A 27,906-nucleotide genomic window follows, 5' to 3' on the forward strand; every position below is an offset into this window, starting at 1 on the left:
TGCATCTGTGGTGAGGGTCTGGGCGGTGTGGGGTTGTGAGAAGGGAAGTCCCTTGTTGTGGTTGCATACTGCTGCCCACCAAAGAAAATCTTTCCTTAGACAGGGTATCATAGGTATGATAGTTTCCAGGTCTTGACAGTGTTGACACCAAAGGCTTTTTAGGTACCACTGTAGTTTCCTCATATGCAGTCTGGCATATGGAATGAGTAAAATGCAGGAAGCCATGAACCCTAGAGCTTTCAGGATTTTCCTTGTGGATAACTTGGTTCTGGTGGCTAGCTGAGAGAAGTAGCCTGTCAGGTAGGCTTGTTTTTTCTGGAGTAAGGAATGCCATCTGGGATGCTGTGTCCAGGCTTGCTCCCAGGAATACAATTTTTTGTGCAGGGACTAGTTTTGATTTCTTTTCGTTGATAGTATACCCCAAGGAGGTCAGTAGGTCCTTTACAAAGGTCATGTGCTGTAACAGCTTTTCCTGACTGTCTGCCTGAATCAGGCAATCATCTAAGTAGGTGTAAATTTGAATATTTCTTTGTCTGCAAAAAAGCAATGGCTAGAGGCAGGCATTTTGTGAAAACTCTGGGAGCAGTGGATAAGCCAAAGGGAAGCACAGAGAACTGAAAGTGCATAGATCCTGCCCTGAAACGTAGATATTTCCTGCAAGATTCCCTGATTGGGATGGGTAGGTAGGCCTCTTTTAGGTCTAGGGTGGCTAACCAAGCATCCTTGGAAAGCACAGGAAGAAGCTGCTGGAGGGTGAGCATTTTGAATTTTGGTATCACCAGAAAGGTGTTTAGAATGGATAGATCGAGGATTGGGCGCCAGGTGCCCTCTTTTCTGGGTACCAGGAAGAGTCTGGAATAGAAACCTTGGCCTATCTGGTCTGCAGGAACATGCTGTATTGCCCTTATGGACAGCAGGGAATGGACTTGCTTTTTGGCCTCTGCCCACTGGTTTGGAGGAAGATCTGGGAACCCTTTTGGGGTTGGCAGAGTGTGGAAATAAAATTTGTATCCCTGGGACACTATGTTGAGGACCCATTGGTCGTTGGTAATAGAGGCCCAGTTGTTTGCATGGAAGGACAGTTTTCCTCCTAGGGGCACAAGCAGGTGGGTAGAGGTAAGGGATGGAGGTGTAAAGTCATTGTGACTTCTTATCATAAGGGGGTGGCTTATCACTCCCTGTTTTTGAAGAGGAGGAACTCCATTGCTTAGATCTCTGCATTCCCTGGAACTGCTGTCTGGTGAGGGGGGGGTCTGCTTCCCCTAGTTCTTGGCTGAGCTGGCCTGGAGAGGGCTGGAAAGGACCAGTGCTTGGAGAGGCAATGCCTACTGAACCTCAGAGGCTGGACCTGTAAAAAGTCTTTAACTGTCTGCATAGATTTAGCTTTTTCTTCCATCTTTTTTTAAGACCTCTTCTGCCTTTGTGCCAAACAAATTGTCTTTGTTCAATGGTGTGTCCAATAATTTTGATTTGACATGGTCTGACAATGTCTGTTCCTTAAGCCAAGCATGCCTTCTAAGGACAGAACCAGTGACTGCTGCCCTGCAAGATGCTTCTAAGGTGTCAAAAACACATTGCAACGTGTGCTTAGTAACTTGGCTTGCAGAATGCATAAGCTCTTGTAATTCTTTATTTTCTGCACAAGCAGGAAAGGAAGATAGTTTTTGTTTGAGTAGTTCCACGGTATGCTGCTGATATTTCAGCATGTGGAACTGACAACTGAGTGCTCTAATAGCAAGAGTTGCGGAGGTGTATACTTTTTTACCCCATTTGTCTAAAGCTCGGGAATCCCTGCCTGAGGAGGTCGGATTCTTAGCTGAGGTTGCTTTAATTCCTTTAGGTCCTTGAGAGATGACCTCTGGGTCAGCAGTAGGATTTTTGAAAAGAAATTTGTGAGAGTCAAGGACTCTGTAGTACCTGTCAGGTTTCCTGGGAAGAGGAGGAAGGGTGTCAAGAGTCAAACTGGATTCTATAAAAACATCATCCACAACATCCAGGACAGGAGGAATGGCTAAAGATCTGTGCTGTCATCGGACTCCTGTTCAGATAAAACAACTGGGGACAAGTCTCTTCTTCTTTTGGAAGGGGTAGCCTGGCTTCCCCTAATAAGCATTATAGTCTTCCGCCATTTTAAGCATTTGAGATTGAGGCATGCAAGCAAGTGCCTGAGCCTGGGTCATCATTTTTTTAGGCGTAGTTCATACCCTGGGTCTTAGAAACTCTGTAGTTTTAGAAAGACTTGAAGATGCAAAAGAAGTCATCGGTTTGTGTTGAGTATCGGTAGTGCAAAGAACTTCCTCGGAAGCTGGTGCCTGCTCAGCGGCTCTGGACCCATCCAAGGTAGAGACATCCGCAGGATCCTTAATCGAAGAAGAGTCTCGCTGCATACCGGACTCCGAACTGGTCTCGGTAGCGGCCTGCAAATCCACAGATGCAGACATCAGGATCTGCAAATGTGCCTTACTGAGTACTGGAGAACTGACGACTAGCTTAACGGAAGCATCGTCGGCAGTTTTGGACCTGTTAGGTCTGTCTCTGTCTTTATCCATACGTTTTTTTCAGAAGATCAGTAGTCGGATGGCTTACCAAAGCCATATCAGAATATGAGGACCAACAGCGAAAATATTTAGCTACAATAAGGGCCCGACGATGTATAGTTCTGGCACTGAACAAAGCACAAAAGTGGTAGTGAGGGACATTGTGGTCTGTGCCTAAACAGGTGATGCAGTAAGAATGGATGTCTCGGTGTGATATTTGCTTTCCACAGGCGAGACAATTGTTAACTTTTTCTGACAAAGGTTACAGCAAGAAAAAAGGATCCCCAATGGGGTACTTAGCTTTAGAAAACTTCAACTTCAAATTGGAAATGAAAACTCATGTAGTGGCCGACAGGCATGCATGCAAACTGCTTCTGCTTCAGGCTCCTTGGCAAGAGAGACTGATGTAATGGTATTGGCTGCCTGATTTTATACCACTGACGACCTGACATCAGTCCTGGAGTGACAGCAACTAATGCAGAAATACTAAGCCTTTGGTATTCGGGCCAACTGAGGGCTACCCCTGGCAAGATAATTCAAGTGCGATGACTGCAGCAATGAAACACGAAGAACATCTAAAGTTACCTGGATTTTACTAGTCAGTCATTAACTTGCTTCATGAATCTTGAAGGCCAGCAATGAACCACATTAAGGACAAAAGAAACACTGCTACAGCATACAAACTTTAAAAATACACATTCTTGGAGCTGTTTTCCATACAACACAACTTGAAATTTGGAAACAGTAATTTGAATAAACATACATGTAGGAATCGAAGTTCAGACGTCAAGGCTGTATCATGTTAGTAATAAAACAAAACTTCCAAAAAAATGGAATGGCTGAATGAAGCGAATGCAAGCACTCCTAAGTGAAATGAAAAGTACAGTAAGAGCACTCCCATTCAGAGGTGAAGCTGGCTCAACCAGAGCCCTGTGCTGGACCTGCAAATTTGCACCCCACCACCTCAGCTCATCCAAGAGAAGAGCAACACAAAGAAAGTCAGCTCCTTCTACTGGCACACTAACCAAGTGGCTAGATAGACGTCCCCTGAAAAGTTGAAAATTCTTTCAATCAGTAGCAAACTGCTTGCTACAATGTAGCATAGAGTTGCTACGGACAATTTAGACCACACACAGAGGGCTATAGCACTCTGGTTTTGCTTAAAAAAAGAGAAAAAAATTGTTTACTTTTAAACCGTAGCTACAGTTTACAACACAAATGGAGTGCATCAGCACTCAGGTTTGACAGCAAATGCAATATCATTTGTTAAAAGCTGGTATCACACTAAAGAGCAATCAGGAATCAAGATGATGGATCACTGATCATGCCCCCTAACACTTTGCACCCTTGCAATTGCACCCTTCAGCCCACACTAGTGACACTACTGCTTTTACATACTACTACTCCATGTACTTTAGCTCTGTTGACAGTGACTACCATGCAGGTGAGGCAGAAGCACATCTTATCTGACACTGCTAAGAAAGATAGCAGCCTTTCCAAAATGTACTTTTGACATCTAGTTGATATGTTTCCAACTGGTAAACTGGCTACATTTTTAAAACTCATTTTCTATAGGCTGGTGTAAGGCCAATGAGTAACCACTTTCAAAACTGCTAAACAGCCTCCATTCTACTTATTAACCCTAGTGACAAATGGCACAAAATTTTTGGTTTTGCTGCAGAGATACAAGGGAAGTGGCACAGAAAAAAGGACTACATCAGATCATGCAGCCAGTACTGTGAAAGTATAAGACATTATTTCACAGGCATAAATCTACATGGATACAATTTTCTCCTCCTATTAGTAGCCTCACTGATCTATTCAATCACTTCTCCACCTGACCATCAGGCCACCATCTATCTTTTGCCACCATCTTAGAAAAGCTAACAACTGAAGACATTACTGACACTGTGCCCAAGCTCTCTCCTTCTCCCCAACTAAGCTGCAATATTTTCTGCTTGGCATTGCATGCAAGTGAGAGACAGTATCTAATTAACACTGTATTTACAGTTCTTATGAGTTTGCAAATTATACATGAGCACCAAAACGTGTGTGTGTGTGTGTGTGTGTGTGTGTGTGTGTGTGTGTGTGTGTGTGTGTGTGTGTGTGTGTGTGTGTGTGTGTGTGTGTGTGTACGCATGTCTATACATCTGTACACACACACACACACACACACACACACACACACACACACACACACACACACACACACACACACACACACACATACTGTACTTTGTATGCCCCTAGGTTCAGACGTTCACTGGTTTGGTCCTTCTCATGTATTCCTGCAGCAGAGCTGCTGCCCCTGGAACAAGATGGAAGCCCACTAGTGTGCCACAGAAAGCCTGCAACTACTCCTTCTCATGTAGGAAGTCTGAAAATATGATCCCTATTGAAGAAGTACTCAGTGGGTATAAACTACAAAAATCTCTAAAACTTGCAAATATTCCTTGGCTTTATTGCACATTCGCTCTGCTTCTAGTAGAATTAAAGACTTCCTGGGATTGACTAATATCCTTAGTCAATTAGCGCAACAGCAGCAAAATGTAATTCAGAGACAGGTAAGGCCATAATGGGAAAGACCACATTACTAGCTCAACAGCACGCCTCTGAATTGAAAAGTGTACTGCCAGAACTGACCACATTACTGTGCTCCCTAACAGACCATGCATCACATAAGGAAATTTAAATTGTGTACATGCAAGCTAGTCTATATATGCTAGTACATGAAAATCTATGGCTAACCTGAAAGTTTCTACAATTCTTGTAATCACACATGTTCTAAACCGCTATTGTAGCTTTTCTTCAGTTCTCATATCCACAAATGTTCTAAACAGGATAGCAAAGAAAAGAAAAATGTAGTTTTACTCACCTGGCTTAGTATAAAATATGTTGCTACAGCTAGTAGTGGAGCTGCTATGGAAAAAACAAGCAGATGCGTCTGTATTTCTTTTTTCTCTAAACCAGTATGCATCAGAAATGACACAAGTCCAAATGCTGCAGGGGCCTGAAAGGAAATAAAAAAGAAGTTTTTATGCCACTTGTTAAGCAACCTTCTCCTTTCATCATCATTATAGGTTCATAGGTAAGTATTAGGCTAGCTTCACTTGTGGGCCGTTTTAATCCTAACAGATTTCCCTTTTGGTGCCTGAATTAACCTATCCGATTTGGTTATGCACTGGCCTGACCCATCCCATGGTCGATAACTATATTACCCCCAATGAGAATAACTGGGATCATACCATAGACAATTTGAGGGGACCCATGCATGGGATTAAGCACTCAGGAGCTGGTTCTGTTCATTAGCAGTACAAGCAGCAGTCGTGGGGTAAATTTTCAACTAGCTGTTCACTGATCCAGTATGCGCTGCAATATGGAAAGGGATGAGCTTTTTATGTGGATGGGGAGTCTGTTCCAGAGCAATGTTACTGCCATCCCATAACCACAGCAAATGTAAGCTGCATATGAAAGGCACATACACAAGGACCTGCGAATATAAACCTGATTTTCCTGGATTATAATCCTACCACAGAATAAGATGCATCTTATAATTTATTTTCATTCTTTAACAGAACAGAGAAGCATTACAGCACAAGGTATGCCGTTAACTTAAACAGACATTCTGAAATTACTTAAACACTTACTTTAGAACCTAACCAACCCTTTTCAGGCATGACCTGGAACTGCAAACCTATTTTTTTCAGGTATTAATAAGATCAATAACCAAAAGCAAGGTGCAATCACAGTCATACCATATTAGATTTGTATATCCAAGTTCATCGTTAAAATGAAAATTACATTATGTACCAGAATGCTCGGAGCAGGACCACTTGTGCAGTGAATAATCCAGGATGTAACACAACATAAGGTATACACCATCATTGGCAGAATTTTACAAGGGAAAGTGTGTAACATAGCTAAACAGCTTTAGTGTGGATGAAGGAAAACATAACAGTTGAGGGCTGTCTTGGAAGACTAGAAGAAGGGGAAGCTGATGATGACATAAGGCTGGAGAGTGTAGAAGGGAACAAAGGAGAAGCTGGACACATAGCAGAATGATTACATTATGGAGTCTGTCAGCTGAGAAGAACTCTGAGTAGTTCTTTGAAAAGGGAAGAAAAACATGGAGGTGAGACAGTCACGGTAGGAAGAAGGGTTTGTGAAGCACTAGCAGCTAAACTGAGAAGATGCATCTTTAGCAGTATGAGAAAGGAATTAAATACAGAGATGTTTCTTGAATGGGTGGGTGTTTTAGGTACCAGGGCTTAGAATGGATAGGGACTTGCAACCAGAAAAGCCTGCATTATTGTACAGTGAGATCTATTAATAAATACTACAGCACTGGTTCCTAAATAGGAGTTACACAAAAGTTGTTCAGAATTTGGCAGGGGAGACGGACAGTTAAGAAAGAAAAGCATGAAAGCTAGGAAGTGGCTGGAAAGTCAATCATCTCCAGTATTACTAGCTATTTACTTCGGACAGGGAAACACAGCAGTAGATTTCAACAGAGGCTCATAGATCCATAGTTAGTACTAGGCTAACTGCCCTTGCAGGCCTTTTTAAGCCTAGCCAATCATCCCATTTGGTGCTTAAAATTAACCTATCCCATTGGAGTTTAGACTCGCATAGCACATTACAACATCTATATTTTCATATTACTCTACTGATAATTACAAAACAAAATATACAAATCTGGAGGGGACCCATGCACTGGAATAAAGCATTTAGGAGCTGCCTATCTATATTAGTAGTAAAGGGGGAAATCCTGAAGTAAATTTATTTACTTCCCATCCACTGATCCAAGTAAGTCTGAATGTGGTCACAGAAGAGCTTTTGTATTAAGTGGACAGGGAGTCTGTTGTACAGCAGTGTTATCCATTGCAAAATATACCTGTCCCTCAAAACCATTCTGTTAATGCTGCAGAAGAGGTTTAGGTCCCTGGATTAAGTATTTCTGGTAGAATTTGACTTGCAGATGTGAATTAAGTCCATCAGTAATGGGTCAGAGGACACTTGTATGGTAGACACAGGTTACCTCTTAGCAGTCTGTATGACTGAATATAGTGATAGGGCTTTGAGGCAGTCCATGAAGAACATACTGTTTAGGCCTTGTATCCTTTTTGTGAGATATCTCTGCAGGTGTTCCAGTTGCTGCTTGTGCCCCTTGTGTATGAGCTGCTCATTATGGAAGGACTTCCTTATGACAGTGGACACATGCTGATCAACGTTAGGTCACTGTCCATGTAAGTTCCCAAGTCTGGAACTACTGGTTCAACTCTTAAGGGTGTGCTGTCAATGTGGCAGTTCCCCAGGGAAGCAGTCTTTTGAAAGGAGAAAATAATACGTTTTTTGTCATTTAGCTTTAGTCCATGAGTCTGGCACCAGTTATCTGTTTGGGAAAAGTCTTCCTATAGGAGGGCTGAGTCTTTTGGGATTTAATCACTGCTCCTAGCTTGCAGTTGTTTGCAGACTTAGTCAGAGCTTTGGGGTATTGGATTTTACTTCTGAGAAGTAGATTCTGAACAGAAGAGATCCCAGCACTGATCCATGAGGGACTCCACTGGTGACTGGTCTTTTTGTGAATGTAGTAACAAGGGATACACATATAGATTAATGCCATATAAGATGAAAAATCAGGATGACTGCAAGTGTCCACATTCCAGTAAAGGAATAAGTACTACTTTCAATAAGGAAAACCTGGCCTCCCATACAGCCTGATAACACTGACAATGCACTGAGATGCTGCTTAACTATACTGCATGCATCAATTTCTTAACAGGTGATGTGTAGGTCCTTACCAGGCATTTAGTTAACTTTGGGGAATTAAAGGCTTTAAAAAGATCCTCTTTAGAGCTATCAGTCTCTTCAGTGATTACACACTGCAGGATGGAGGTTGAACATAAGGAAGGGTTTTGGAAAGGTTCACCCAGATGGCTGAAAGATGGCAGCAGATGGTCAGTGGAGACAAAATATAAAGTACTGCATCAGTTCCACAACAACCCTTGTGTGAAACATCAACTTGGGTACTGGAACTGATGACAAAAGATGAGAAAAGGAATCCAGAGGTGTTGCATCGTTTAAACTGATGTCCATTTGTTTGGACCAGGATCTGGCAAATTTGTATAGTAAAATATCTGATTAGTAACATTATGGCTTCAGTTCATTCAGACTGCCATGTCAATAAGAAATCTTCCTCCTTAACCTCAAAGCTAGTGACATTAGAGTTAGTATATTTAGAAAAAACAGAGGGGCGGGGGCTGCAGGGAGGCTTGCCCCCTTGCAATTATTTTGTTTGTGGATGAAATCAACATTTGCCAGAGTTGACTCTTACAAAGTTTATCAGTGAGGTCATAGTAATTTTGATCAGCTACCATGAATCCTTTTGACAACACTGGACTGGAACAACAGCAAATAGAGAGATTGGGCAGTAACAGCAACAAACAGAGTAACAGTGTAAATCTTCAGGAGGACAGACTTCAAAAGAAAAAAAAAAAAGACAACATGCTACTGCTTTACAAGGGCTTTAATTAAGCAACATCTTGAGTACTACATATGGTCCGGGAGACCCTTTTCCTGGAAGTAGTCCATAGGAAGACCACCAGAAAGGTGCATGAGATGGACAGGAAGGGGTACGGCCAGGAAATTCAAGAACCGAAGCTCTTTTCCAGAAACCAGAAGAGAAAAGATGATGTGATAAGCTTGAACAAGATCACGTTAAGAAAACACACATGAAGAGGTCATCTTGAAAAGGAAGGACAGAGTGAGACAATAAGGGAACAGGCAACAGATTGTATGGCCCTATTATCCACTAAATCTGAATGGAGTAACTATCAGAATGGGTGATGGAGAAGGAATTCACATTGATATAAAAACAGCTTAGGGCATTTAGATAGGGGTGAGGGTGAAGGGAGGGATGGAGGGGAGGTAAAATGTCAAATGTATTTCAGAGCATTGCTAAATAGGCTTACTGTTTCCTTATAACATCAAGCAAATTAATATAAAAATTTAATGGTTATTAAGGCAAGCATGGATGGCATTCTGTTACTTAAAAATACTTGTCTTAAAATAAGTGCAGTTTTAATTACAGTGCAAGAAGAAATACTTTTAAGCTCAGAGCAATGGAGACTTTGGCATTTTAACAGTATTTAATCCCATTGTTAAAAATGTCTCTTTACTAATTCCAAGTTGTGATTAATATACTCAAAATACCATCTAAAATAAAGTACATTTATTTATCTCTTATGCAGTAACATCTGTGTAATTAGAGTTTATTACATACTGTAGCATCACAAGGAATGAAAATTCTGAGCTAAACTGCAGTTCATAGGTTCACATGCTTGTAAAAGAATCTCAAAACCTATTAGTTGTTGAAGAGATTGATGGCCTGGATCCCATGTTGGAACGTGTGGATGTACACAGTCGTCCAATTCCTTCCTGAAGGCATGAATTGATGGACTGAGTTTAACTGAGAGTGGGAGTTTATTCCAGAGGCATATATTTAACATACAAAAGTTGTCATCTTTCATGGTATAGTTATTATTAATTTTAACTGAGATAGCGTTTCTTCTTGTGGGCATGCATCAAGAGGATATCCTAAGTAAAGGCTTTTAAATAATGAGGGATCCTTTAATGCTTTTTTTCTCAGGTCTAGGTATTTTAAAAGAAAAGGTAAAATTCAGGGAAGATACACAGTCACTTTAGTCTTTTGCTATATAAGGTGAGTATGAAGCCCTTCGATATTCTTTGGGAGGAATCTCTGTACCCTTTTCAACAGCACCAGATACAAGCCTTTCAACCTCTTAGCAGATGAAATATGGACAAAGGCAAACATAATGGGGGGAGGTAACAGCCCAAAATCAGAGACATATTTTAAATATTACTCTTATAAATGTGTAATGTAGCTGAATAACAGGTTTTACATTAACTTGCATTTTCTGAAGGGTATGAAGCCTGAAAATTAAATATCTGTCATTATTTCATGCCCTCTATCTTCAATGATTTGACAGAAACCCACCAATTTTATGAGGAACAGATCAAAAATATGAGGCAAAAATCTGGGCATTCTGTGAAAATCTAGCCAGTTGAGAGGTATGACCAGATGGTATGTGAATAGCTTACAGAACAGGATAAAGTATTGTATAAGTGATCTCCAACAGCTGCTTGGGGGCGGGGGCACAATTACTTTTGTGGCATAGATCTCATTTCTACAGAGAATCTGAGGGACATATGTATATGCTTTATAGCTGGTTGCTGCTATGAGTATAGAATCAAAGGTCACTGTCTACAAGCCACTTCTACTGCACCATTCATGCATGCAAGGGAGGTGGTGTCAGCTGAGTTAATGACACTACTCCCAAGTTTGAACTGGTTTGCATATTTCATGAACAGGCAATGGAGTCATTTCTGACCCTAAGGCAGAGACTTATAACAGGAGAAGGTGAAAATAATAGTCTTTCTTTTCTTTCCTTTTGTGTATGACCATGTAGCCAGTTGTCAATATAAATGACTACAGCTTCATTTACCTTCAGATCCCTGACTCTGTATAATGTCAAATAGCTTAGGTAGATCAAGGTAAGTTACGTGGACAGATACACCTTCATGAGGAGTGGCAGTCACAAAAAATGATGAAGTTAAATGTACAAGGTGTACCTTTGATAAAACCACTCTGAGTTAAGTCATGGAGAAGGAGGTTACCCCTGTCTATTTAAATAAGGTCCATGATGATTCCCTTAGAAAAACTGCACAATATGCATGAATGGCCGATCAGTCTGTAATTACTAGGTCTCTGGTAGGGCATCCTTTATGAACTGGGACCACAACAGCCTGCTTGAAGACATCAGAAACATAGCCAGTTTTTAATGCTTTATTAAGAATCTGTGTAAGGCAGTGTGCTAGGCTATTTCTGACTGAAAAACTTAGGCATACAAACATCTCATGTGGTCCTATGGAACTGGTGTTTCCTACCTTGCTGAGGGCAGAGGTGATTACTTTGGACATAGGTTCAGGTGGAACTGTACTCCAGGGAGAGACAATGGTTGGGGTTCCCCTACTGTGACCTGAAATTTACCCCAAATCTGTATGCTAGCATGTTTGTTATTTCTATGGGCTCTGTTAAAGTGATTTTGTTATGCTCTATCACTCTATATTCCACATTCGTTTTTTGGATGTAATTGTTGAAGGTCTTATTACTGTACCCCAGCTTGGTGGCAAGTTTTACCTCAAAAGAAGATTTACTTCTTTTGATTGTTTTAGAAATCTACTTCTGGACAGAGCTGACCTTAGCCATGTTACACTGGGTAAACTTTGAAGGCAATGATTGCACTCTTTTCTTTTGGTTTAACAATGTTATCAGGTATGGGCTTCCCCTGCTGACTACTGAAACATTCTCTCCCACCTGCTATATTTTTATTTTTATTTATTTTATTTTATTTTATTTTACATTTGTTGACCGGGATAGTCCGACTGGATGCATGCCCAGTTTCAGTGGAGGACCGGGGAGAAAAGCTCCAAGGGTAAGCAGATACAGCATTACATAATACCAGCATTACATATTACAAACAGACTATTTACAGAGATTACATAAGTAAGCAAGTTAAACAAGTTCTACAGGTTAGAGTTAATCCCGAGTGTAAATCAGGATTAAATTAAATTGCACAGTAAGATGGTTAACAGATTTTTACACATTCTAGAGAGGGTTAGCCAGGCTTGATTTAGTTAGCCAGGATTTGTTCTTTCCTCCAGGTGACAGCCCTATAACTCATTAATTTCTATGGGCCAGAGCTCAGCTGGCCAGGAGTGGGAAGCATCATCTGAGCACTGGGTTTTCTCATTAGGCCCTAACCTCTCCTGCACATGCCTGGTCATGCCCAAGGGGTTGTTTTGCATTGGACCTTGTGAAATGTGTACATGTGTACATTGCCCCCACATGTGATATAAGCAATTGCCCCCCCCCCATTAGACTGCACTCCCCTGTGTGAACTCTGATCTCCACTGGAATTTCCACTAGATAAAGTGCACTCCCAAAGAAAAGGCAAGCAGGCTAACTCTCATCACTCATATCCTACCTCATGCCAACTCCAACAGGTGCCCAAGTCAGTAGTCAGAGTAGAGTCACCAGGGTGGTAGTCAGAGCTTACTCCTCTATGCCAATACAGCTAACTGTATGGTTTAATCATATGTTGATTTTGTAACTCCACCACTTTGGTTTACTGCATAACTTTCCGTTATTTTTATGCCTCACAGGGAAGAATTTCCTGAAGTGATTTCCATACCAGTAGCCAGGGGGGGGGCCGAATATACAGTCCCAGTTGTCTGATGCAAGCCAACTGTTCAGGCACCACAACTGCAGTACGGAAAAGTCATAAAAATGGTATAATACTTTTTCTGGTGAGTTTGGTGTATATGAAAACTATCATGGCATTGTGGACATAGTGAAAAGAGCTAGGGCAATGTTTGGTTTAGCACAGCTAGACAGTGTCATTACTTTTCCCCCTTGCTTACATTTTTATAATTTGTTCAAGACTGTTAAAGTTTATGAACTGTATTAACTTCTGTCTCTAATATTTGGTGGAGACACAGTTAATAGAGGGAGAATTTTGATCTGACAGTAAAAACATTCCCCCCTTTGTTGTAGTTATCAAGGAAACGGCCATGATCTTGAGGTGACACTGAAAGGGGTACTATAACAGTTTAACAGTTAACAATATTGCAGTTTGCAGTGTTTTTTGTAACCTGGACATGGAGTACTTCATGCCCGCAATTTATTTCTCTAACTGTATTTTTGAAGGACTCATTTATGAAAATGGATACACCATTACTTTAGCCAGTGGGCCAGACTGAGTGGAGAGTGATTTAACCATGTATTTATAGAATGCAGAACTGGTCTTTGAACACTGTGTCTGTGACAGTACATGCCCCAGTTGTCTCAAAAGCAAGGTAAGCATCTCTGCAGCTTAGTTTTTAATTTAGGCTTTAGGCACACATGATCCCCAACTTTACCTTAGTGTTATTAGCAGATTTTGGCTTGGAATGTCCTTAAATTTGACCATGCCTACAAAGATCAATGGGAGAAGAAACAGTATTCAATACCCTAAATTCTTTTGAAGAGACGTGCAGAGCAGGTCTGGGTCCCATACATTTTCTCCCAAATGGAAAGACACTGAATCTCCCTAGGTATTTACCAGAATCTATGCCATCAGATGGAGTTATTAATCTTTTTGCATATCTGGGCTCCATACTATGTGAAGGAAAGCTCTGAGTAATTGAAAGGGATTTAACTGTCTGGGTAAAGACTTCCAGACTGACTACAGTCATTGATTATGACATGCACAACTGCAAAGATGAAATTATTATGAGTAATCTAGATAAGCTTAATGACCGCAGTGACAGCCTTAATCACAGTTCTTCTTATCCAGTTTTGTGAGTACACCGACAATGTAACTAATCAGTCACCAAGGTGAGACAGCCTTTCCAGTATGTTCTGTTTTGATTTAATGATGGATTTATCAGATGAGTTATTAATTTGTTCCGTTGTGATTGCTTTGCTCCCATGCATCACCTTAGTAATGGGTGCTAACTTTAAAGTACAGTGTGTACACTTACCATAAATGTAGATTTTCAAGTGTATTCACTGTTGCCGTCACCACCTGTGGGGTTATCCCTGCTGTGGTAGCCCTCGGCCGGCCTGAATACCAGAGTCAATGTTTTTCTGCGTAGGCTACTGTCACCTGTAGTCTGACGTCAGGTCATCAGTGCTATAAAGCAAGGCAGCCGATGCCATTATATTAGTTTTTCTTGCCCTAACCAGTCAAAAGCACATGAAAATATGGTAAAGTGGTCCTGGTGGCTAAAAGCCACCGTGAGAAGCTTATGTCTTCCTAAGGAAAGAGGATATAAGGGGGAAGGAGGGAGGGAAACCAGGACTGCAACAGTAAATACACTTGAATATCTACATTTATGGTAAGTGTACACAACTGCACTATGTTCTTCGTGTTTCACTGTTGCAGTCATCACTTGTGGGAGGATTCCCAAAGATGAGGAGAGGGGAGGAAGGATTAGTTAGATACCTAGGCATGGGTCAGCAAGCCCTGCAGAACGGCAGAGGCAAACCCTGCCCTAGCCTTAGAGAAAAGAGGTAGATGGTAATGCTTTGTAAAGGTACGGAGAAAGGTCCAGGTGACAGCTTCCAAGATGTCCCTGGTGGGAACTCCTCCGAGGAATGCTGTGGAAGTTGAGGATGTCCTAGTGGAATGGGTATGAATATACGTAGGGGGTGGTTTCCCATGTAGTCTGTAGCAGAAATGGATACAACGTGATATCCATTTGGAAATGGTTTGCTTGGAAATGGGCTTCCCCTCTGCCCCTAGGGCAAAGCTGACAAGAAGCTGGTCTGTTTTTCTGAAGGATTTAGTATGGTTCAGGTAGTATCTGAGCTGTCTGTGTACATCTAGTGAGTGCAGAATTCTTTCCCCCTTGTTTTGAGGGTTAGGAAAGAAGGTAGGTAGATGTATGGCCTGGATGAGGGTCACATCAGATACCACCTTGGTAGGAGGAGGGGTTAGCCCTAAGGGAGACCCTGTCTGCATGTAAAATGATAAAGGTCTGAACGGCCATGAGTGCTTGATGTTCTGAAACCCATCTGGCTGAGGTGATAACTAGTAGGAAAGCAGTCTTCCAGGAGCGGCATCTCAATTCTGCTGAAGCAGCAGGTTCGAATGGTGGTAAGGTTAGTTTTTCTAAAACATAATTCAGGTCCCAGACTGGCGTGGGTGACCTTCTGGGAGGTCCGATACTGAAGCCCCTCTGAGGTATCGTTTAATCAAAGGGTCTGAGAAGAGGGGCTGGTCTGTATTGAAATAAGCTGAAATGGCTAAAAGACGGATTTTAATAGAAGAGAAGGAGAGGCCACTATTGAGTAAATCAGCTAGGTAGTCCAGGATAAGAGGGATGGAAGGTTGTGAGGTACTGTCCCATCTGGACTGGCTCCAGGAGCAGAATCTTTTCCATTTCCCTGCGTAAAATTTTCTGGTGCTGGGCCTTCTGGCCTCTGTGATATGTCTAGGACCTGTTTGCTTAGCAGGGGCTCCTTGTTTGCTTTTAAAGTATTAGCCATGCTGACAGTTTGAGAGTCTGCAAGTCTGGCTGCAGCATCCCCCCCCCACACCTGGATCAAGAGGTCTTTGGTCTCTCCCCCCTTATCTTGATCAGTACCTTGGGAATAAGAGGCAGAGGAGGGAATGCGTACTCAAAGAGGGAGTTCCAGGGAAAGGTCAAGGCATATACCTTCACTGCTAGGTGGTGATACTCCCTGGTACAGAATTTTTTCAGCTGGTGGTTGAGGTACGAAGCAAAGAGATCCACCTCCAGAGTTCCCCAATCCTGAATGACTTTCAAAAAGATTTTTCTGTGGAGTTGCCATTAATGGGGGTCCAGTAAGTTTCTGCTTAGGTGGTCTGCCAGGGTGTTGTTGATCCCTGGTAGGTATTGGGCAATTAGGTGTAATCCCATGGAGGAGGCTGTCAGCTAGAGGTACATGGCTAGCCTGCACAGAGGGTAAGATTGGGTCCCTCCCTGTTTGCTGATATACCACATTACTGTGGTATTATCTGTTTTGATAAGGAGAACCCCTGGCCTGAGATGGGGTTTGAAGGATGTCAGAGCCTTTTGTACTGCCATCATTTCCTTCTGGTTGATGTGTAAGGGAAAGTGCTGGGCATCCCAAAGACCTTGGGTGCACCTGCCTGCTAGGTGAGCGCCCCAAGCAATGTCTGCGGTGTCGGTGGTGATGGTCTGTATGGTAGGGCGGAAGATGAAGGAAAGACCCTTGTTCTTGGCACAGGTCCCTGCCCAACAGAGAAACTCAGCCCTTATACAGGGGATCAGAGGGAGAAACGTCTCTAGAGGCTGAGAGTGCTGACACCAAAGGTTCTTTAGATACCACTGAAGTTTCCTCATGTGAAGCCTGGCCAGAGGAATTAGAAGGATGCAAGATGCCATGTACCCCAAGGCTTGCAGGAACTTCCTCTCAGTGAGGTGACTTCTGGAAGCCAGCTGGGTAAAGTAGAGAGGCAAGAAGCTCTGCTTTTCTGGGGATAGGAAGGCCATTTGGGATGTTGTGTCCAGCAGTGCTCCCAAGAAAATGATCTTCCTGGAGAGTGTTTGCTTTGATTTCTTCTCATTGATAGTGAACCCTAGGGAAGTTAGGAAGGTTTTGACAAAAAGCAGGTCCTGGACAAGCTTTTCTTTGCACTGTGCCTGAATGAGGCAGTCATCCAGATAAGGGTAATCTGTATATTTCTCTGTCTGCAAAATGCTATGGCCGGGGCCAAGCATTTGGTGACTACTCTGGGTGCAGTAGATAAGCCAAAGGGTAGTGCAGAGAACTGAAAGTGTTGTCAGCCTGATCTGAAGTGCAGGAAATTCCTGCAGGATTCCCTTATGGCGAAGTGGAGGTAGGCATCTTTTAGGTCTAGGGTCACTGGCTAGGTATTTTGTGTCAGCATAGGCAGCAGCTGCTGCAAAGTTAGCATTCTGAATTTGGGGACCACCAGGGAGGTGTTCAGAATGGATAGATCCAGGATGGGGCACCAAGCTCCCTATTTTCTGGGAACAAGGAATAGTCTGGAATAAAAGCCTTTACTTGTTTGATCTGAGGGGATAGGTTCTACTGCTCCTTGGATATGAGAGTTTGGTCCTGTTTCACTGCCTTTGCCACTAATTTAGAGGTAAGTCTGGGTACCCTCTTGGAATTGGGAGTTCATTGAAAGAGAATTTGTATCCCTGAAAAATGATCTTTAAGACCCATTGGTCCTTTGTTACAGAAAGCCAATTTTCTATGCAGAGGGAAAGCCTTCCTCCTAGCTTTTGGTGAGTAAAAGGAGGGCAGAGGGGGGAGAAGGAGTCATTGAGAGTTTTTTCCATACAAGGATAGCCTTTGGGGCGGAAGTGGTCCACTGTTTGGTTCTCTACTGCAACTGGGATAGGGGCCTGGGTGGTCTGTCCCTGTAGGGCTTACCTTGGCCCTGTCTGCTAAGTGCAGGGAAGGACCAGTGCTTAGAGGGAAAGTTCCTGCTGAACCTGGGAGGTTGAACCTGAAGGAAATCTTTTACTGTTTGCATTGATTTTGCTTTGTCTTCCATCTTTTTAAGCACCTCTTCTGCTTTTACTCCAAACAAGCAGTCCTTATCTAAGGGTGCATCAATTAACTTAGACTTGACATGATCAGGGAGAGGTTGTTCTTTCAACCATGCATGTCTCCTAATGACGGATCCTGACACTGCTGCTCTGCTTGAGGCTTCTAGGGCATCATATCCACAGTGTAATGAGTGCATGGCCACTTGACAAGTAGAGTGCACTAAATAGTACAGTTTTGTACCTACCATATATGTAGATGTTCGAGTGCTAATACAGCTGCAGTCATAACAGATGGGTTCTCCTGCCGTCAGGCGGGTCCTCGGTCGGCCGAATTCCAAAGTCTAGGTCCGGCGTCGGTTGTCGTCGCTTCTTCCCTGACGTCAGTGCGACAGGGGTATAAAGGAACCATTCAACGCCATTTTCTTCAGTTTTTCTTGCCCCAGATGTCAGGTGCCCCCAGAAGGAAGGCAATACATACATTTGTGTAATAATGCAGTGCAATATAATCAAAATACAGTAGTTGCAAGCAAATACATCATAAATGAATACCCGAATCAGGTTGTATGAGGATGTGTTAGTCTATAGGCCTGTCCCAAGAGGGGAAGGAGGGACTGAAACCTGGACTGCAGCTGTATTAGCATTCGAACATCTACATTTATGGTAGGTACAAAACTGTACTATGTTCATCGTGCATACAGCTGCAGTCATAACAGATGGGTAGAATCCCAAAGCTAAGAAAGGGGTGGTAGGCACTAGGTGGAACTAGGAGGAGCCAAAATGCCCTGCAAGACTGCAGTGGCAAAGCCTGCTCTAGATTTGGAGTATAATGGTAGGTTGTAGTGCTTGGAGAAGGTATGCACAGAAATCCAAGTGGCTGCTTCCAAAATATCCTTGGTAGGAACTCCTCTGAGGAAGGCTGCCTAGGTGGCTGTGGCCCTGGTGGAATGAGTTCTAATGCCTGTAGGTACAGTTTTGCCATGAAAGGAATAGCAAAAGCGTATGCAGTGGGCTATCCATTTTGAGATTGTCTGTTTGGAAATTGGCTTTCCTTGAGCTCCTACCACATAGGACACAAAGAGCTGTTCTGATTTTCTGAAAGGCTTTGTTCTGTCCAAATAATAACGCAGTTGTCTGTGGATGTCCAAGGAATGTAGTAATCTCTCCCCTTTGTTTTGAGGATTAGGATAAAAAGTAGGTAAATGTATGGCCTGATTTAAAGCTACCCTGGATACCACTTTAGGCATAAAGGACGGGTTGGTTCGTAAGGAAACTCTGTCCTGATGGAAGATGATAAAGGCTGGACAGCCATGAGAGCCTGTAGTTCTGAAACTATGAGCTGAGGTGATAGCCAGAAGGAAAGCTGTTTTCCAGGACAAATATTGCAAATCTGATGAGGCAGCTGGCTCAAAGGGAGGCAAGGTCAGTTTTTCCAGAATGAAATTAAGATCCCAAGCAGGTATTGGTTGTTTCCTTGGAGGTCTTAAATTCTTATCCCCTCTGAGGAACTGTCTTAAGAGAGGGTGAGAGAATAAAGGTGGATCAGTGTTGTATTCTGCAGAAATGGCTGAGGCATGGATTTTGATGGAGGAGAATGAAAGTCCACTGCTTAGCAGCTCAGCCAAATATTGTAGTATTTGAGGTAAATTCAGTTTTCCAGGATCCTGGCCCTTTTTCTCATTCCAGACACAAAACCATTTCCATTTTGCGGAGTAAGCTTTTCTAGTTGATGGCCTTCTGGCCTCCAAAATGACATCCTGCACCTCCTTGGAGAGCAGGGCCTGTTGCGATATTAAGGAATCTTCCATGCGGCTAGATTGAGTGTTTTTAGCTGGCTGTGGAGAGTTTTGAAGCTGTGCTGAGTCAGAAGAAGAGGCATTAGAGGCAGAGTCCATGGTGGGGAATGCGTCAGGCTCCTCAGGAGTGGGTACCAGTGTTGCCTTGGCCAGTCCGGAGCAATGAGAATCATCTTTGGTCTGTCTGCTTTGATTTTCAATAGAACTTTGGGCAGCAGAGGAAGAGGTGGGAAGGTATAAACTGTCATTGATGTCCAACTGAAACAGACAGCGTCCACTCTCCAGGCCTTTGGATGGAAAATCCTTGAGCAGAATTTTGTCAATTGATGATTTTTGTGGGAGGCAAAGAGATCTATGTCTGGCCTTCCCCATTCTTGGATTATTTCTGTAAAAACTTTTGGATGCAATTTCCATTCGTGTGGATCTGTCATATTCCTGCTTAGGTTGTCTGCCAGAGTGTTTTCCTTGCCTGGCAAGTACTGTGCTTGTAGTTCCATTTGTAAGTCCATGGCCATGTTCCAAAGTGACATGGCCAGTCTGCATAGGGGGTAAGAATTTGTTCCTCCCTGTTTGTTTATGTACCACATAACTGTGGTGTTGTCCGTTCTTATCAATAGTTGACCTGGTTGTAGAAGGTCCTTGAAAGCTATAATAGCATTTATTACTGCTAGCATTTCCTTTTGATTGATGTGAAGGTGCTTTTCTTTTTGGGACCATTTGCCCTGAAAGCACCGATCTGTCATGTGCACCTCCCAGGCGTAGTCCGAGGCATCTGTTGTGATGACTTGATTTGCTTGAGGCTTGCTGAATGGAAGACCTGTGTTTGTTTGACATGCTTGAGCCCACCACAGAAATTCCTTTTGCAGACATGGAATTAGTGGTATTATTGTTTCCAAACTGTGGCTGTGTTGAGACCATATGTTTTTCAGGTACCATTGTAGTTTCCTCATATGCAGCTTTGCACATGGGATTAGTAAGATGCAAGATGCCATGAATCCCAGAGCCTGCAGGATTTTCCTTGCAGTCAGCCTGGTGCAATTTGCTAGTGTTCTGAAGTATTGAATTAGTTGCCCCTGCTTCTCTGGCATGAGGTAGGCCATCTGGGTGTTTGTGTCCAAATTGGCACCCAGGAAAATTATCTTCCGAGAGGGTATTAGCCTTGATTTCTTTTTGTTGACTGTGTATCCCAGAGAGTTCAACAACATTATTACATAAGCCAGATGTTTCAGAAGAATGTGCTTGCTGTCCGCTTGGATCAGGCAGTCGTCCAAATAGGGGTATATTTGTATCCCTTGAAGTCTGCAGTAGGCAATTACTAATGCCAGGCATTTCCTGAATACTCTGGGCGCAGTAGATAAGCCAAAGGGCAATGCAGAGAATTGATAGTGGGTTGAACCTGCAAGAAATCTGAGGTACCTTCTGCAATTTTGTCTGATTGGGACATGCAGGTATGCCTCCTTGAGGTCCAATGTTACCAGCCAAGACTCCTTGCCCAGCATGGGAAGAAGTTGCTGTAGAGTGAGCATCTTGAATTTTGGTACGAGTAGAAATGTGTTTAGGATGGATAGGTCCAAAATAGGTCTCCAATCTTTTCCCTTCCTTGGTACCAGAAATAGCCTGGAATAAAAACCTTGACCTTGTTCGTGCGTAGGTACCTCTTGAATAGCTTTCATGTTTATGAGATCTGTAATTTGCCTTTGTGCCTCTGCCCTTTGATTGTGTGGCAGGTTTGGCATGCCTCTCATTTTTGGAAAGGTGTGAAAATGGAATTTGTAGCCTCTGTTTATAATGTCCAGGACCCATTTGTCTTTTGTGACAATAGGCCAATTTTTTGAAAATAATGCCAGCTTTCCTCCTAAGGGGGCTGCCATTTGAGACTTGGTTGGCATGCAAAGGGGAAAGTCATTGGGTTTGCTTTCTGAAAGATTGCGAGTTATCCTCACCACCTCTGTGTGTAGGAGCTTGCCATTGTCTGCCTCTAAACGATCCTTGGGATTGTCCTCTGCCCCTCGGGCGCCTGTATCTGCCTCTTTGGGGTCTGTCCGTGGCAGGAAAGGACCAGTTTTGGAAGGCCAATTTCTACTAAAGCGTGGGGTTGTACCTGTAGAAAATCTTTCACAGTTTGCATTGATTTAGCCTTTTCCTCCATTTTCCTTAATACCTCCTCAGCATTAGCACCAAATAGTACATCCTTTTGAAGAGGGGCGTCTAGTAATTTAGCTTTGACATGATCAGGCAAGGCTTGTTCCTTGAGACAGGCATGCCTACATATGACTGATCCTGTAACAGCAGCTCTACATGAGGCCTCTAGAGCATCAAAACCACATTGTAAGGTATGCTTACCCACTTGTTCTGCACTATGCATCAAATCCTGCAACTCCTTCAAGTCTGGTTGTTCAGGTTGTGACATTTTACTTTTCAATTGTGATAACAAAAACTGTTGGTATTTTAGCATATGAAACTGACAGTTTAAGGCCCTCATGGTTAGGGTAGCCGAGGTATATACCTTCTTTCCCCACCTTTCTAAGGATCTGGAATCTCTCTCGGAAGGTAATGGATTTTTAGCAATGGAGGCCTTAACTCCCTTGGGGCCCTGTGAGATGGTGTCTGGGTCAGCAGCATGGCTTTTGTATAGAAATTGGTGTGAGTCAGGAACCCTGTAGTACCTGTCAGGCTTAACTGGAGCTGGAGGTAGAGAGTCCGGGTTAAGGCAGGCCTCCGAGTAAACATCATCTAGGATGTCCAAGACAGGAGGTATAGCCAGAGGCCTGTGCTGAGGTAGCAAGAGAAATTCCCTAAGCCTTTTCTTGGAATCTGAATAATCTTGGCCTTCCCAGTGGAAGTGTTCCCTTAAGGTATGCAAAGTTTCCCCAAATGAGTAATCCTCGGGGGGATACAGAAGGGATGGACTCTTCCGCATCAGAGTCTTCAAAAGGGGAGTAAGAATGTTCCTGATCATCAGAGTGCTCTGAAATAATGGAGCCCTGATCAGAGGAGGGGGAATCTTCCTCCACTCTGGGCCTTTTGTCCGGTGGGGGCTGAGAACCTCTGATAAGAGTAATTAAATCCTCAGCCATTTTAAGCATCTGTTTCTTAGGCATGGGGCCTGGAGATGGGCCCTGTGTAGCTGGTCTCTTAGAGTGCATGGTTGCTTTAGACTTAGTGAAAGCCTTGATGAAGAAAGAAGAGGAAGGTCTGAAGACACCTTGAGTGGAGGTGGACCTGTCCACATTCTGAGTTTCAACGCCAAGAGTGGCTTCGGTATCTGTAGTCGGGGTGTAGGCCGAGGAGCCTGCAACCTCGGGCACAGGAGACACCATCAAAGAAGTGTTGTCGGTAGTCAGGGGCTGCGTAGGCACCTCGCTGAGAACCGGACCACGTGTAGTCGGCTTTGGCGTGGTGTCGGTAGAGGCCTCGGACCTCGTGTGTCGGTCCTTATCTTTGCGTTTTTTAGACAAAACCAGAGTCGGAGTATCCAACGACATAATATAGTTGAATGTTTTCCCAAAATAATGCTGGGCGAACTCCGCCCGACGCTTAATAGTGTGTTTGTTGAATGTAGCACAAAAGCGACAGACCGAGACGTCGTGGTCTGGGCCTAAACAAGGTATACAGAGGGAATGGAAATCCTTATGCGGTATTTGCTTCCCACAAGAAATACAATTATTAACTTTGTCTGACATCGGTCTGAGGCAAGAAAAGTTTCCCCAACGGGGTACTTAGCTTTTAAGAAGACTTCGGTTTCCAAATTTTTATAATCTCAGGAGCTGGCCGACCGGCACTTGCGAACTGCTTCTGCTTCGGGCACCGCGCGGCAAGAAAGACTGAAGAAAATGGCATAGGCTGGTTCCTTTATACCCCTGTCGCACTGACATCAGGGAAGAAGCAACGACATCTGACGCTGGACCTAGACTTTGGAATTCAGCCGACCGAGGACCCGCCTGACGGCAGGAGAACCCATCTGTTATGACTGCAGCTGTATGCACGATGAACATCTGCTAACTACTTAGAATTGGCACAGTCAGGAAAGGTTGAAATCTTTTGTTTTAATAGTTCCAAAGTATACTGTTGATATTTTAACATATGAAACTTGACAGTTGAGTGCTCTGATAGCTAAGGTTGCAGAGGTGTATACTTTTTTACCCTATCTGTCCAGACCTCTGGAATCCTTGTCAGAAGGAATAGGCTTCTTGGCAGAACTAGTCTTAGCTCCTTTAGTTTCCTGTGTAATGACCTCTGGGTCTGCAGCAGGATTTCTGTACAGGTACTTGTGAGAATCCGGTACTCTGTAATACCTGTCAGGTTTACTGGAAGCAGGTGGGAGGGCATCAGGAGCTAAGCTGGATTCATGGAAAACATCATCCACCACTTCTAAGATAAGGGGGGATGGCCAGGGGTCTGTGCTGGAGCAGGTCCAGAAACTCTCTTAGTCTTGTCTTAGACTGGGGGAAGTCCTGAGATTCCCACTGGAAATGTTCCCTGAGGGTGTGAAGGGTTCCACCAAAAGAAAGGTCTTTTGGTGGGGAGGCAGAAGGAATGGATTCCTCTGCATCTGAATCCTTACAAGCAGTCAGAGGTTGTTGTTCCTCTTCAAAATCTGAATAATAAGATTCCTCAGAATCCTGTTCTGTCATAATTTCAGGAGAAGGGTGTCTTTTCCTTTTAGAAGTTGTGGCCTGACTACCTTTAATAAGAGAGATAAGATCCTCTGCCATTTTAAGCATTTGTGCTTGGGGTGGTGGAGCAGGAGCAAGATGGTGGCTAGATGCAGATTTTCTAGGAGTGGCCTGGCTTCTAAGCCTAAGAGTATCCATCAGTCTGAGAGAAACAGTAGTTGGATGAGAAGACGTCGTTTTTTTGTCTAGATTCGGTAGTGCTTTAGGTCTCCTCAGAAGCTGGAGCCTGTGCTGCGGCTCTGGACCCAACTGAGGCAGAGACAGCCAAAGGCTTGGAAGACAAAGAAGATTTCTGCGGCATACTGGACTAAGAAAAGGTCTTGGTAGAGGCCTGTGTAGATATCGTATCGGACATCAGGGGCTGCGAAAGTGCTTCACTGAATTCTGGAGAACTGACGACCTGCTTAGTGGTTGAGTCGGCGGAAGGCTTAGCCTTGTGTGGTCTGTCTCTGTCTTTATCTCTGATTTTTTTCGAATGTCCACGGATTGTTGGCTGATGGATGCCATTTCGGAATGTGAAGACAGAAGACAAAAATACGTGTCTACAATAACAGCTGTACGGCAAATGGTTCTCGCGTTAAAGAGGGCACAGAACTGGCAATGGGGGATTTCGTGGTCTAGGCCTAAACAAGTGACGCAGTATGAATGGAAGTCTCGGTGTGGGATCTGCCTTCCACAGGCAAGACTATTGTTAACTTTTTCGGATATTGGTTAGTGCAAGAAAAAAGGATCCCCAATGGGGTACTTAGCATTAGACGTTTTCAGCTGTAATTCAAACTCTGGTAGTGACGGACCAGCACACTTGCGAACTGCTTCTGCTACGGGCTCCACGACAAGAAAGACTGATGTAATGGCATCAGCTGCCTTGCTTTATAGCACTGATGACCTGATGTCAAACTACAGGCGACAGCAGCCAATGCAGAAAAACATTGACTCTGGTATTCAGGCCGGCCGAGGGCTACCACAGCAGGGATAACCCATAGGTGATGACTGCAACAGTGAAACATGAAGAACATCCCTAGTCCTACCCCTTCCCCCAACACTACACCGTAATGTCATTATAACCTTCCTGTAACATTACCACTACACAAGACAGACTCAGTCACACATACACTCACAAACACACACAAACAACACTACATCTATATCCTAACCTAACCCTTGCCCTAAAATACACAAACTCGCACACAAACACACACCGATCCTTCCACTCATCCCTAATCCTAACCCTAACTCACACACACACACACACACACACACACACACACACACACACACACACACACACACACACACACACACACACACACACACCCTCTCACCACCCCCAACCCCACTTACTTGGATCGACATTCCATACCATCGACATATCTATCTTTCAGCCATCTATCCATGTCATCAACATTAAATCACACCCCTGCATTTACCGAACAAACTTACTTTCAGTAAAATGCAGGGAACCCTTATATTACAATAAGGCAATTAAGTTAAAAAATATATAATCCATGAACTCAAAAACAATCATGCTCTGGTCATACCTGACATCTCTCAGTTTGTGCACTAACTCTTAATGCCTGGCATGGATGGGCCATTCCAGTTACACTGACCATTAACATAGGCCAGAAAAAAACAAAAAAAAGCTACATTAAACAGTTAAAGAGCCACTATTGCCTGAAAGTCATAAACATACACTTTTTATCTCATCTTGATGTTAAAGTAATACTAATGTAACTGTAGCACCACAAGTAATTGTTTTACAATACAACCAGGATAAATATAAAGTGCAGACATTTAAACTCCTCCCAGACACTGAACTGTCAGTCATTATTTTTACTGGAAATCACTACCAGTTGTTGTATCTTTCGGCTTTTCCTGGTTAGGAGTCGCCACAGTGGAACTCCGTTCTGCTAATGATTGACAGTAGATTTTTACAAACAGACTTGCCAGGCCTGACGCACAACCTTCAACTAAGGTACGCCCATTCACGCATGTCTCCACACAGAAGACGCTTTAGCTGAGAATTGAACAGGACAACGTCTTACTGTGAGGTGACAACGCTACCACAGCACCACCACCGCAGCTACCAGCACTGTTCCAATTTGTCTGCATGCACTGACTCAAAGTAAGTGGGCCTTCCTGTGTGGTTGTGTGAAATTTGTAGTTAATACACAGTAGAAAAAGGACTGCAGTGGAAATGCTCTCCATGTGCCCTTCCTGAGGAAAAAAAATAAAGGTTTTGTCAAGCTAAAGCTCTGATTAGGTCACTGATTTGTTTCATTCAATTGAAGCTTCAGTGAATTTAGAGTCAATGAAAAATACAGGAAGCAAGCAACTGGTACTTTTTGTTCTTCTAATCTAAAATGACCACATGGGTCATACAAACTCAAATTATTTTTTTTTGCTAAGCCTTCTCTTTCCTACAATGAACCAACAGTTCCTAGAAGATGAGATTGTAATACCCACACTATTTTGCAAGATCTTCTTTTTACTTACTTAGAATGGAAGTATTCATAATTACTGCTTACTTTCAGAACCTCTAAACAGGGTCAGTAACATTTTCTCCAGTGCCACATTGTGCTGTCTGTCCTTTAAGTTTTATACATGCTTTTTAAGTCTGCCCTTCTTCAGCTCCAAATAGTGTTTAAATTAATTTTTTTAAAAAAAAAACTGTGATCAGTGAGCTGCAGACACTCATTCTCATTTGTCGGTCTTTAGTCAGTGTTGTCAGGTTTCTTATAATTTACGACCAAGTAACTTCAATAAAACAACTGTGCATCCTTGTAGAATAAAAACACGACAAACTGTGGCCTATATGGAAAAGAAAGAAACTCTATAAAAGAGCAAATGGAAAAAGAGAGCTGAATCTCTGGAAATTCAAAGGAGATTCAAAGGATTCATGACTTCATTGAGAGGGGAATGAACAAAGGGCTGCAAGCATATTACCCACGGGCTTTCCTATGTCAAATAACTTAAAATGGGCTGGGTAATAAAATATTGAGAAATTTCATCCAAACCTAAACTATTGCGCACAGACAGAGCAGAATAGCTTAGAAAAGCAACAGAAAGGGAAAGAAAGAAGTATGTCATGATTTAATTATATATGGCACTGTAAGCGTAGGAAGGAAAAACTTTGGGAAGCGGAATATGTAGGTGGGTGCAACATCTGCAACAGTGAAGACATTCGAACATCTGCTGTTACTGGTAAGTAGAATTTACACAACTGTACTGTGTTCTTCATTCACTGCTGCAGTAGGTTATAGGTAGATTTTCAAAGCTTACCCTACCTGGGATAAGGATCCAGCAGCCCCTGGAGATTAGTCCTAGCAAAGCCTGTCCTAGACCTAAAGAAGGAAATAGACCAAGTTGCTGCCTCTAAAATACTTCTAGTGTCCACCCCTTTCCAGTATGTCATTGAAGAGGACAAGGTCCTGGTAGAATATGCTTTAACCTTGCCTGGAATAGTTATACCACAGCAGGAATAGCAAAAAAAAAAAAAAAAAAAAAGCAGAGGACAATACCCTAGATATAGAAGCAACAAGCAGGACCCAAAACAATAACATTTTAATCTCTCTTTTATTTCATTTTGGTTGTTTTTATAATACTCTGGATATAGTCTGTTTATAAATGGGTTTGCCTTTCTTAGTCCCAGCATAGAAAACAAACAGCTGTTTTCCCTTCCTAAAAGACTGTTCTCTCACGGTAGTAGCTGACCTGCCTATGCACATCCAATGTATATAGAATCTCTTCTCCATTGTATTTTGGCTC

General features: G+C 43.0%; 1 protein-coding gene across 2 annotated transcripts in view; it reads right to left on the reverse strand.

Annotated features, from left to right (window-relative positions):
* LOC122789925 (zinc transporter ZIP9-like) overlaps positions 1-27,906 on the reverse strand; it is a 677,153-nt gene that overhangs the window by 4,970 nt on the left and 644,277 nt on the right. For both annotated transcript variants that reach the window (XM_044057393.1, XM_044057392.1), the window contains one exon: positions 5,413-5,547. In XM_044057393.1, coding sequence (XP_043913328.1) covers positions 5,413-5,547 — 135 coding nt within the window. The remainder of the gene's footprint in view (positions 1-5,412; positions 5,548-27,906) is intronic.

The sequence above is a fragment of the Protopterus annectens genome, chromosome 15.part0, assembly GCF_019279795.1.
Source record: "Protopterus annectens isolate FY-2018-M chromosome 15.part0, PAN1.0, whole genome shotgun sequence".
NCBI classification, from domain to species: domain Eukaryota; kingdom Metazoa; phylum Chordata; order Ceratodontiformes; family Protopteridae; genus Protopterus; species Protopterus annectens.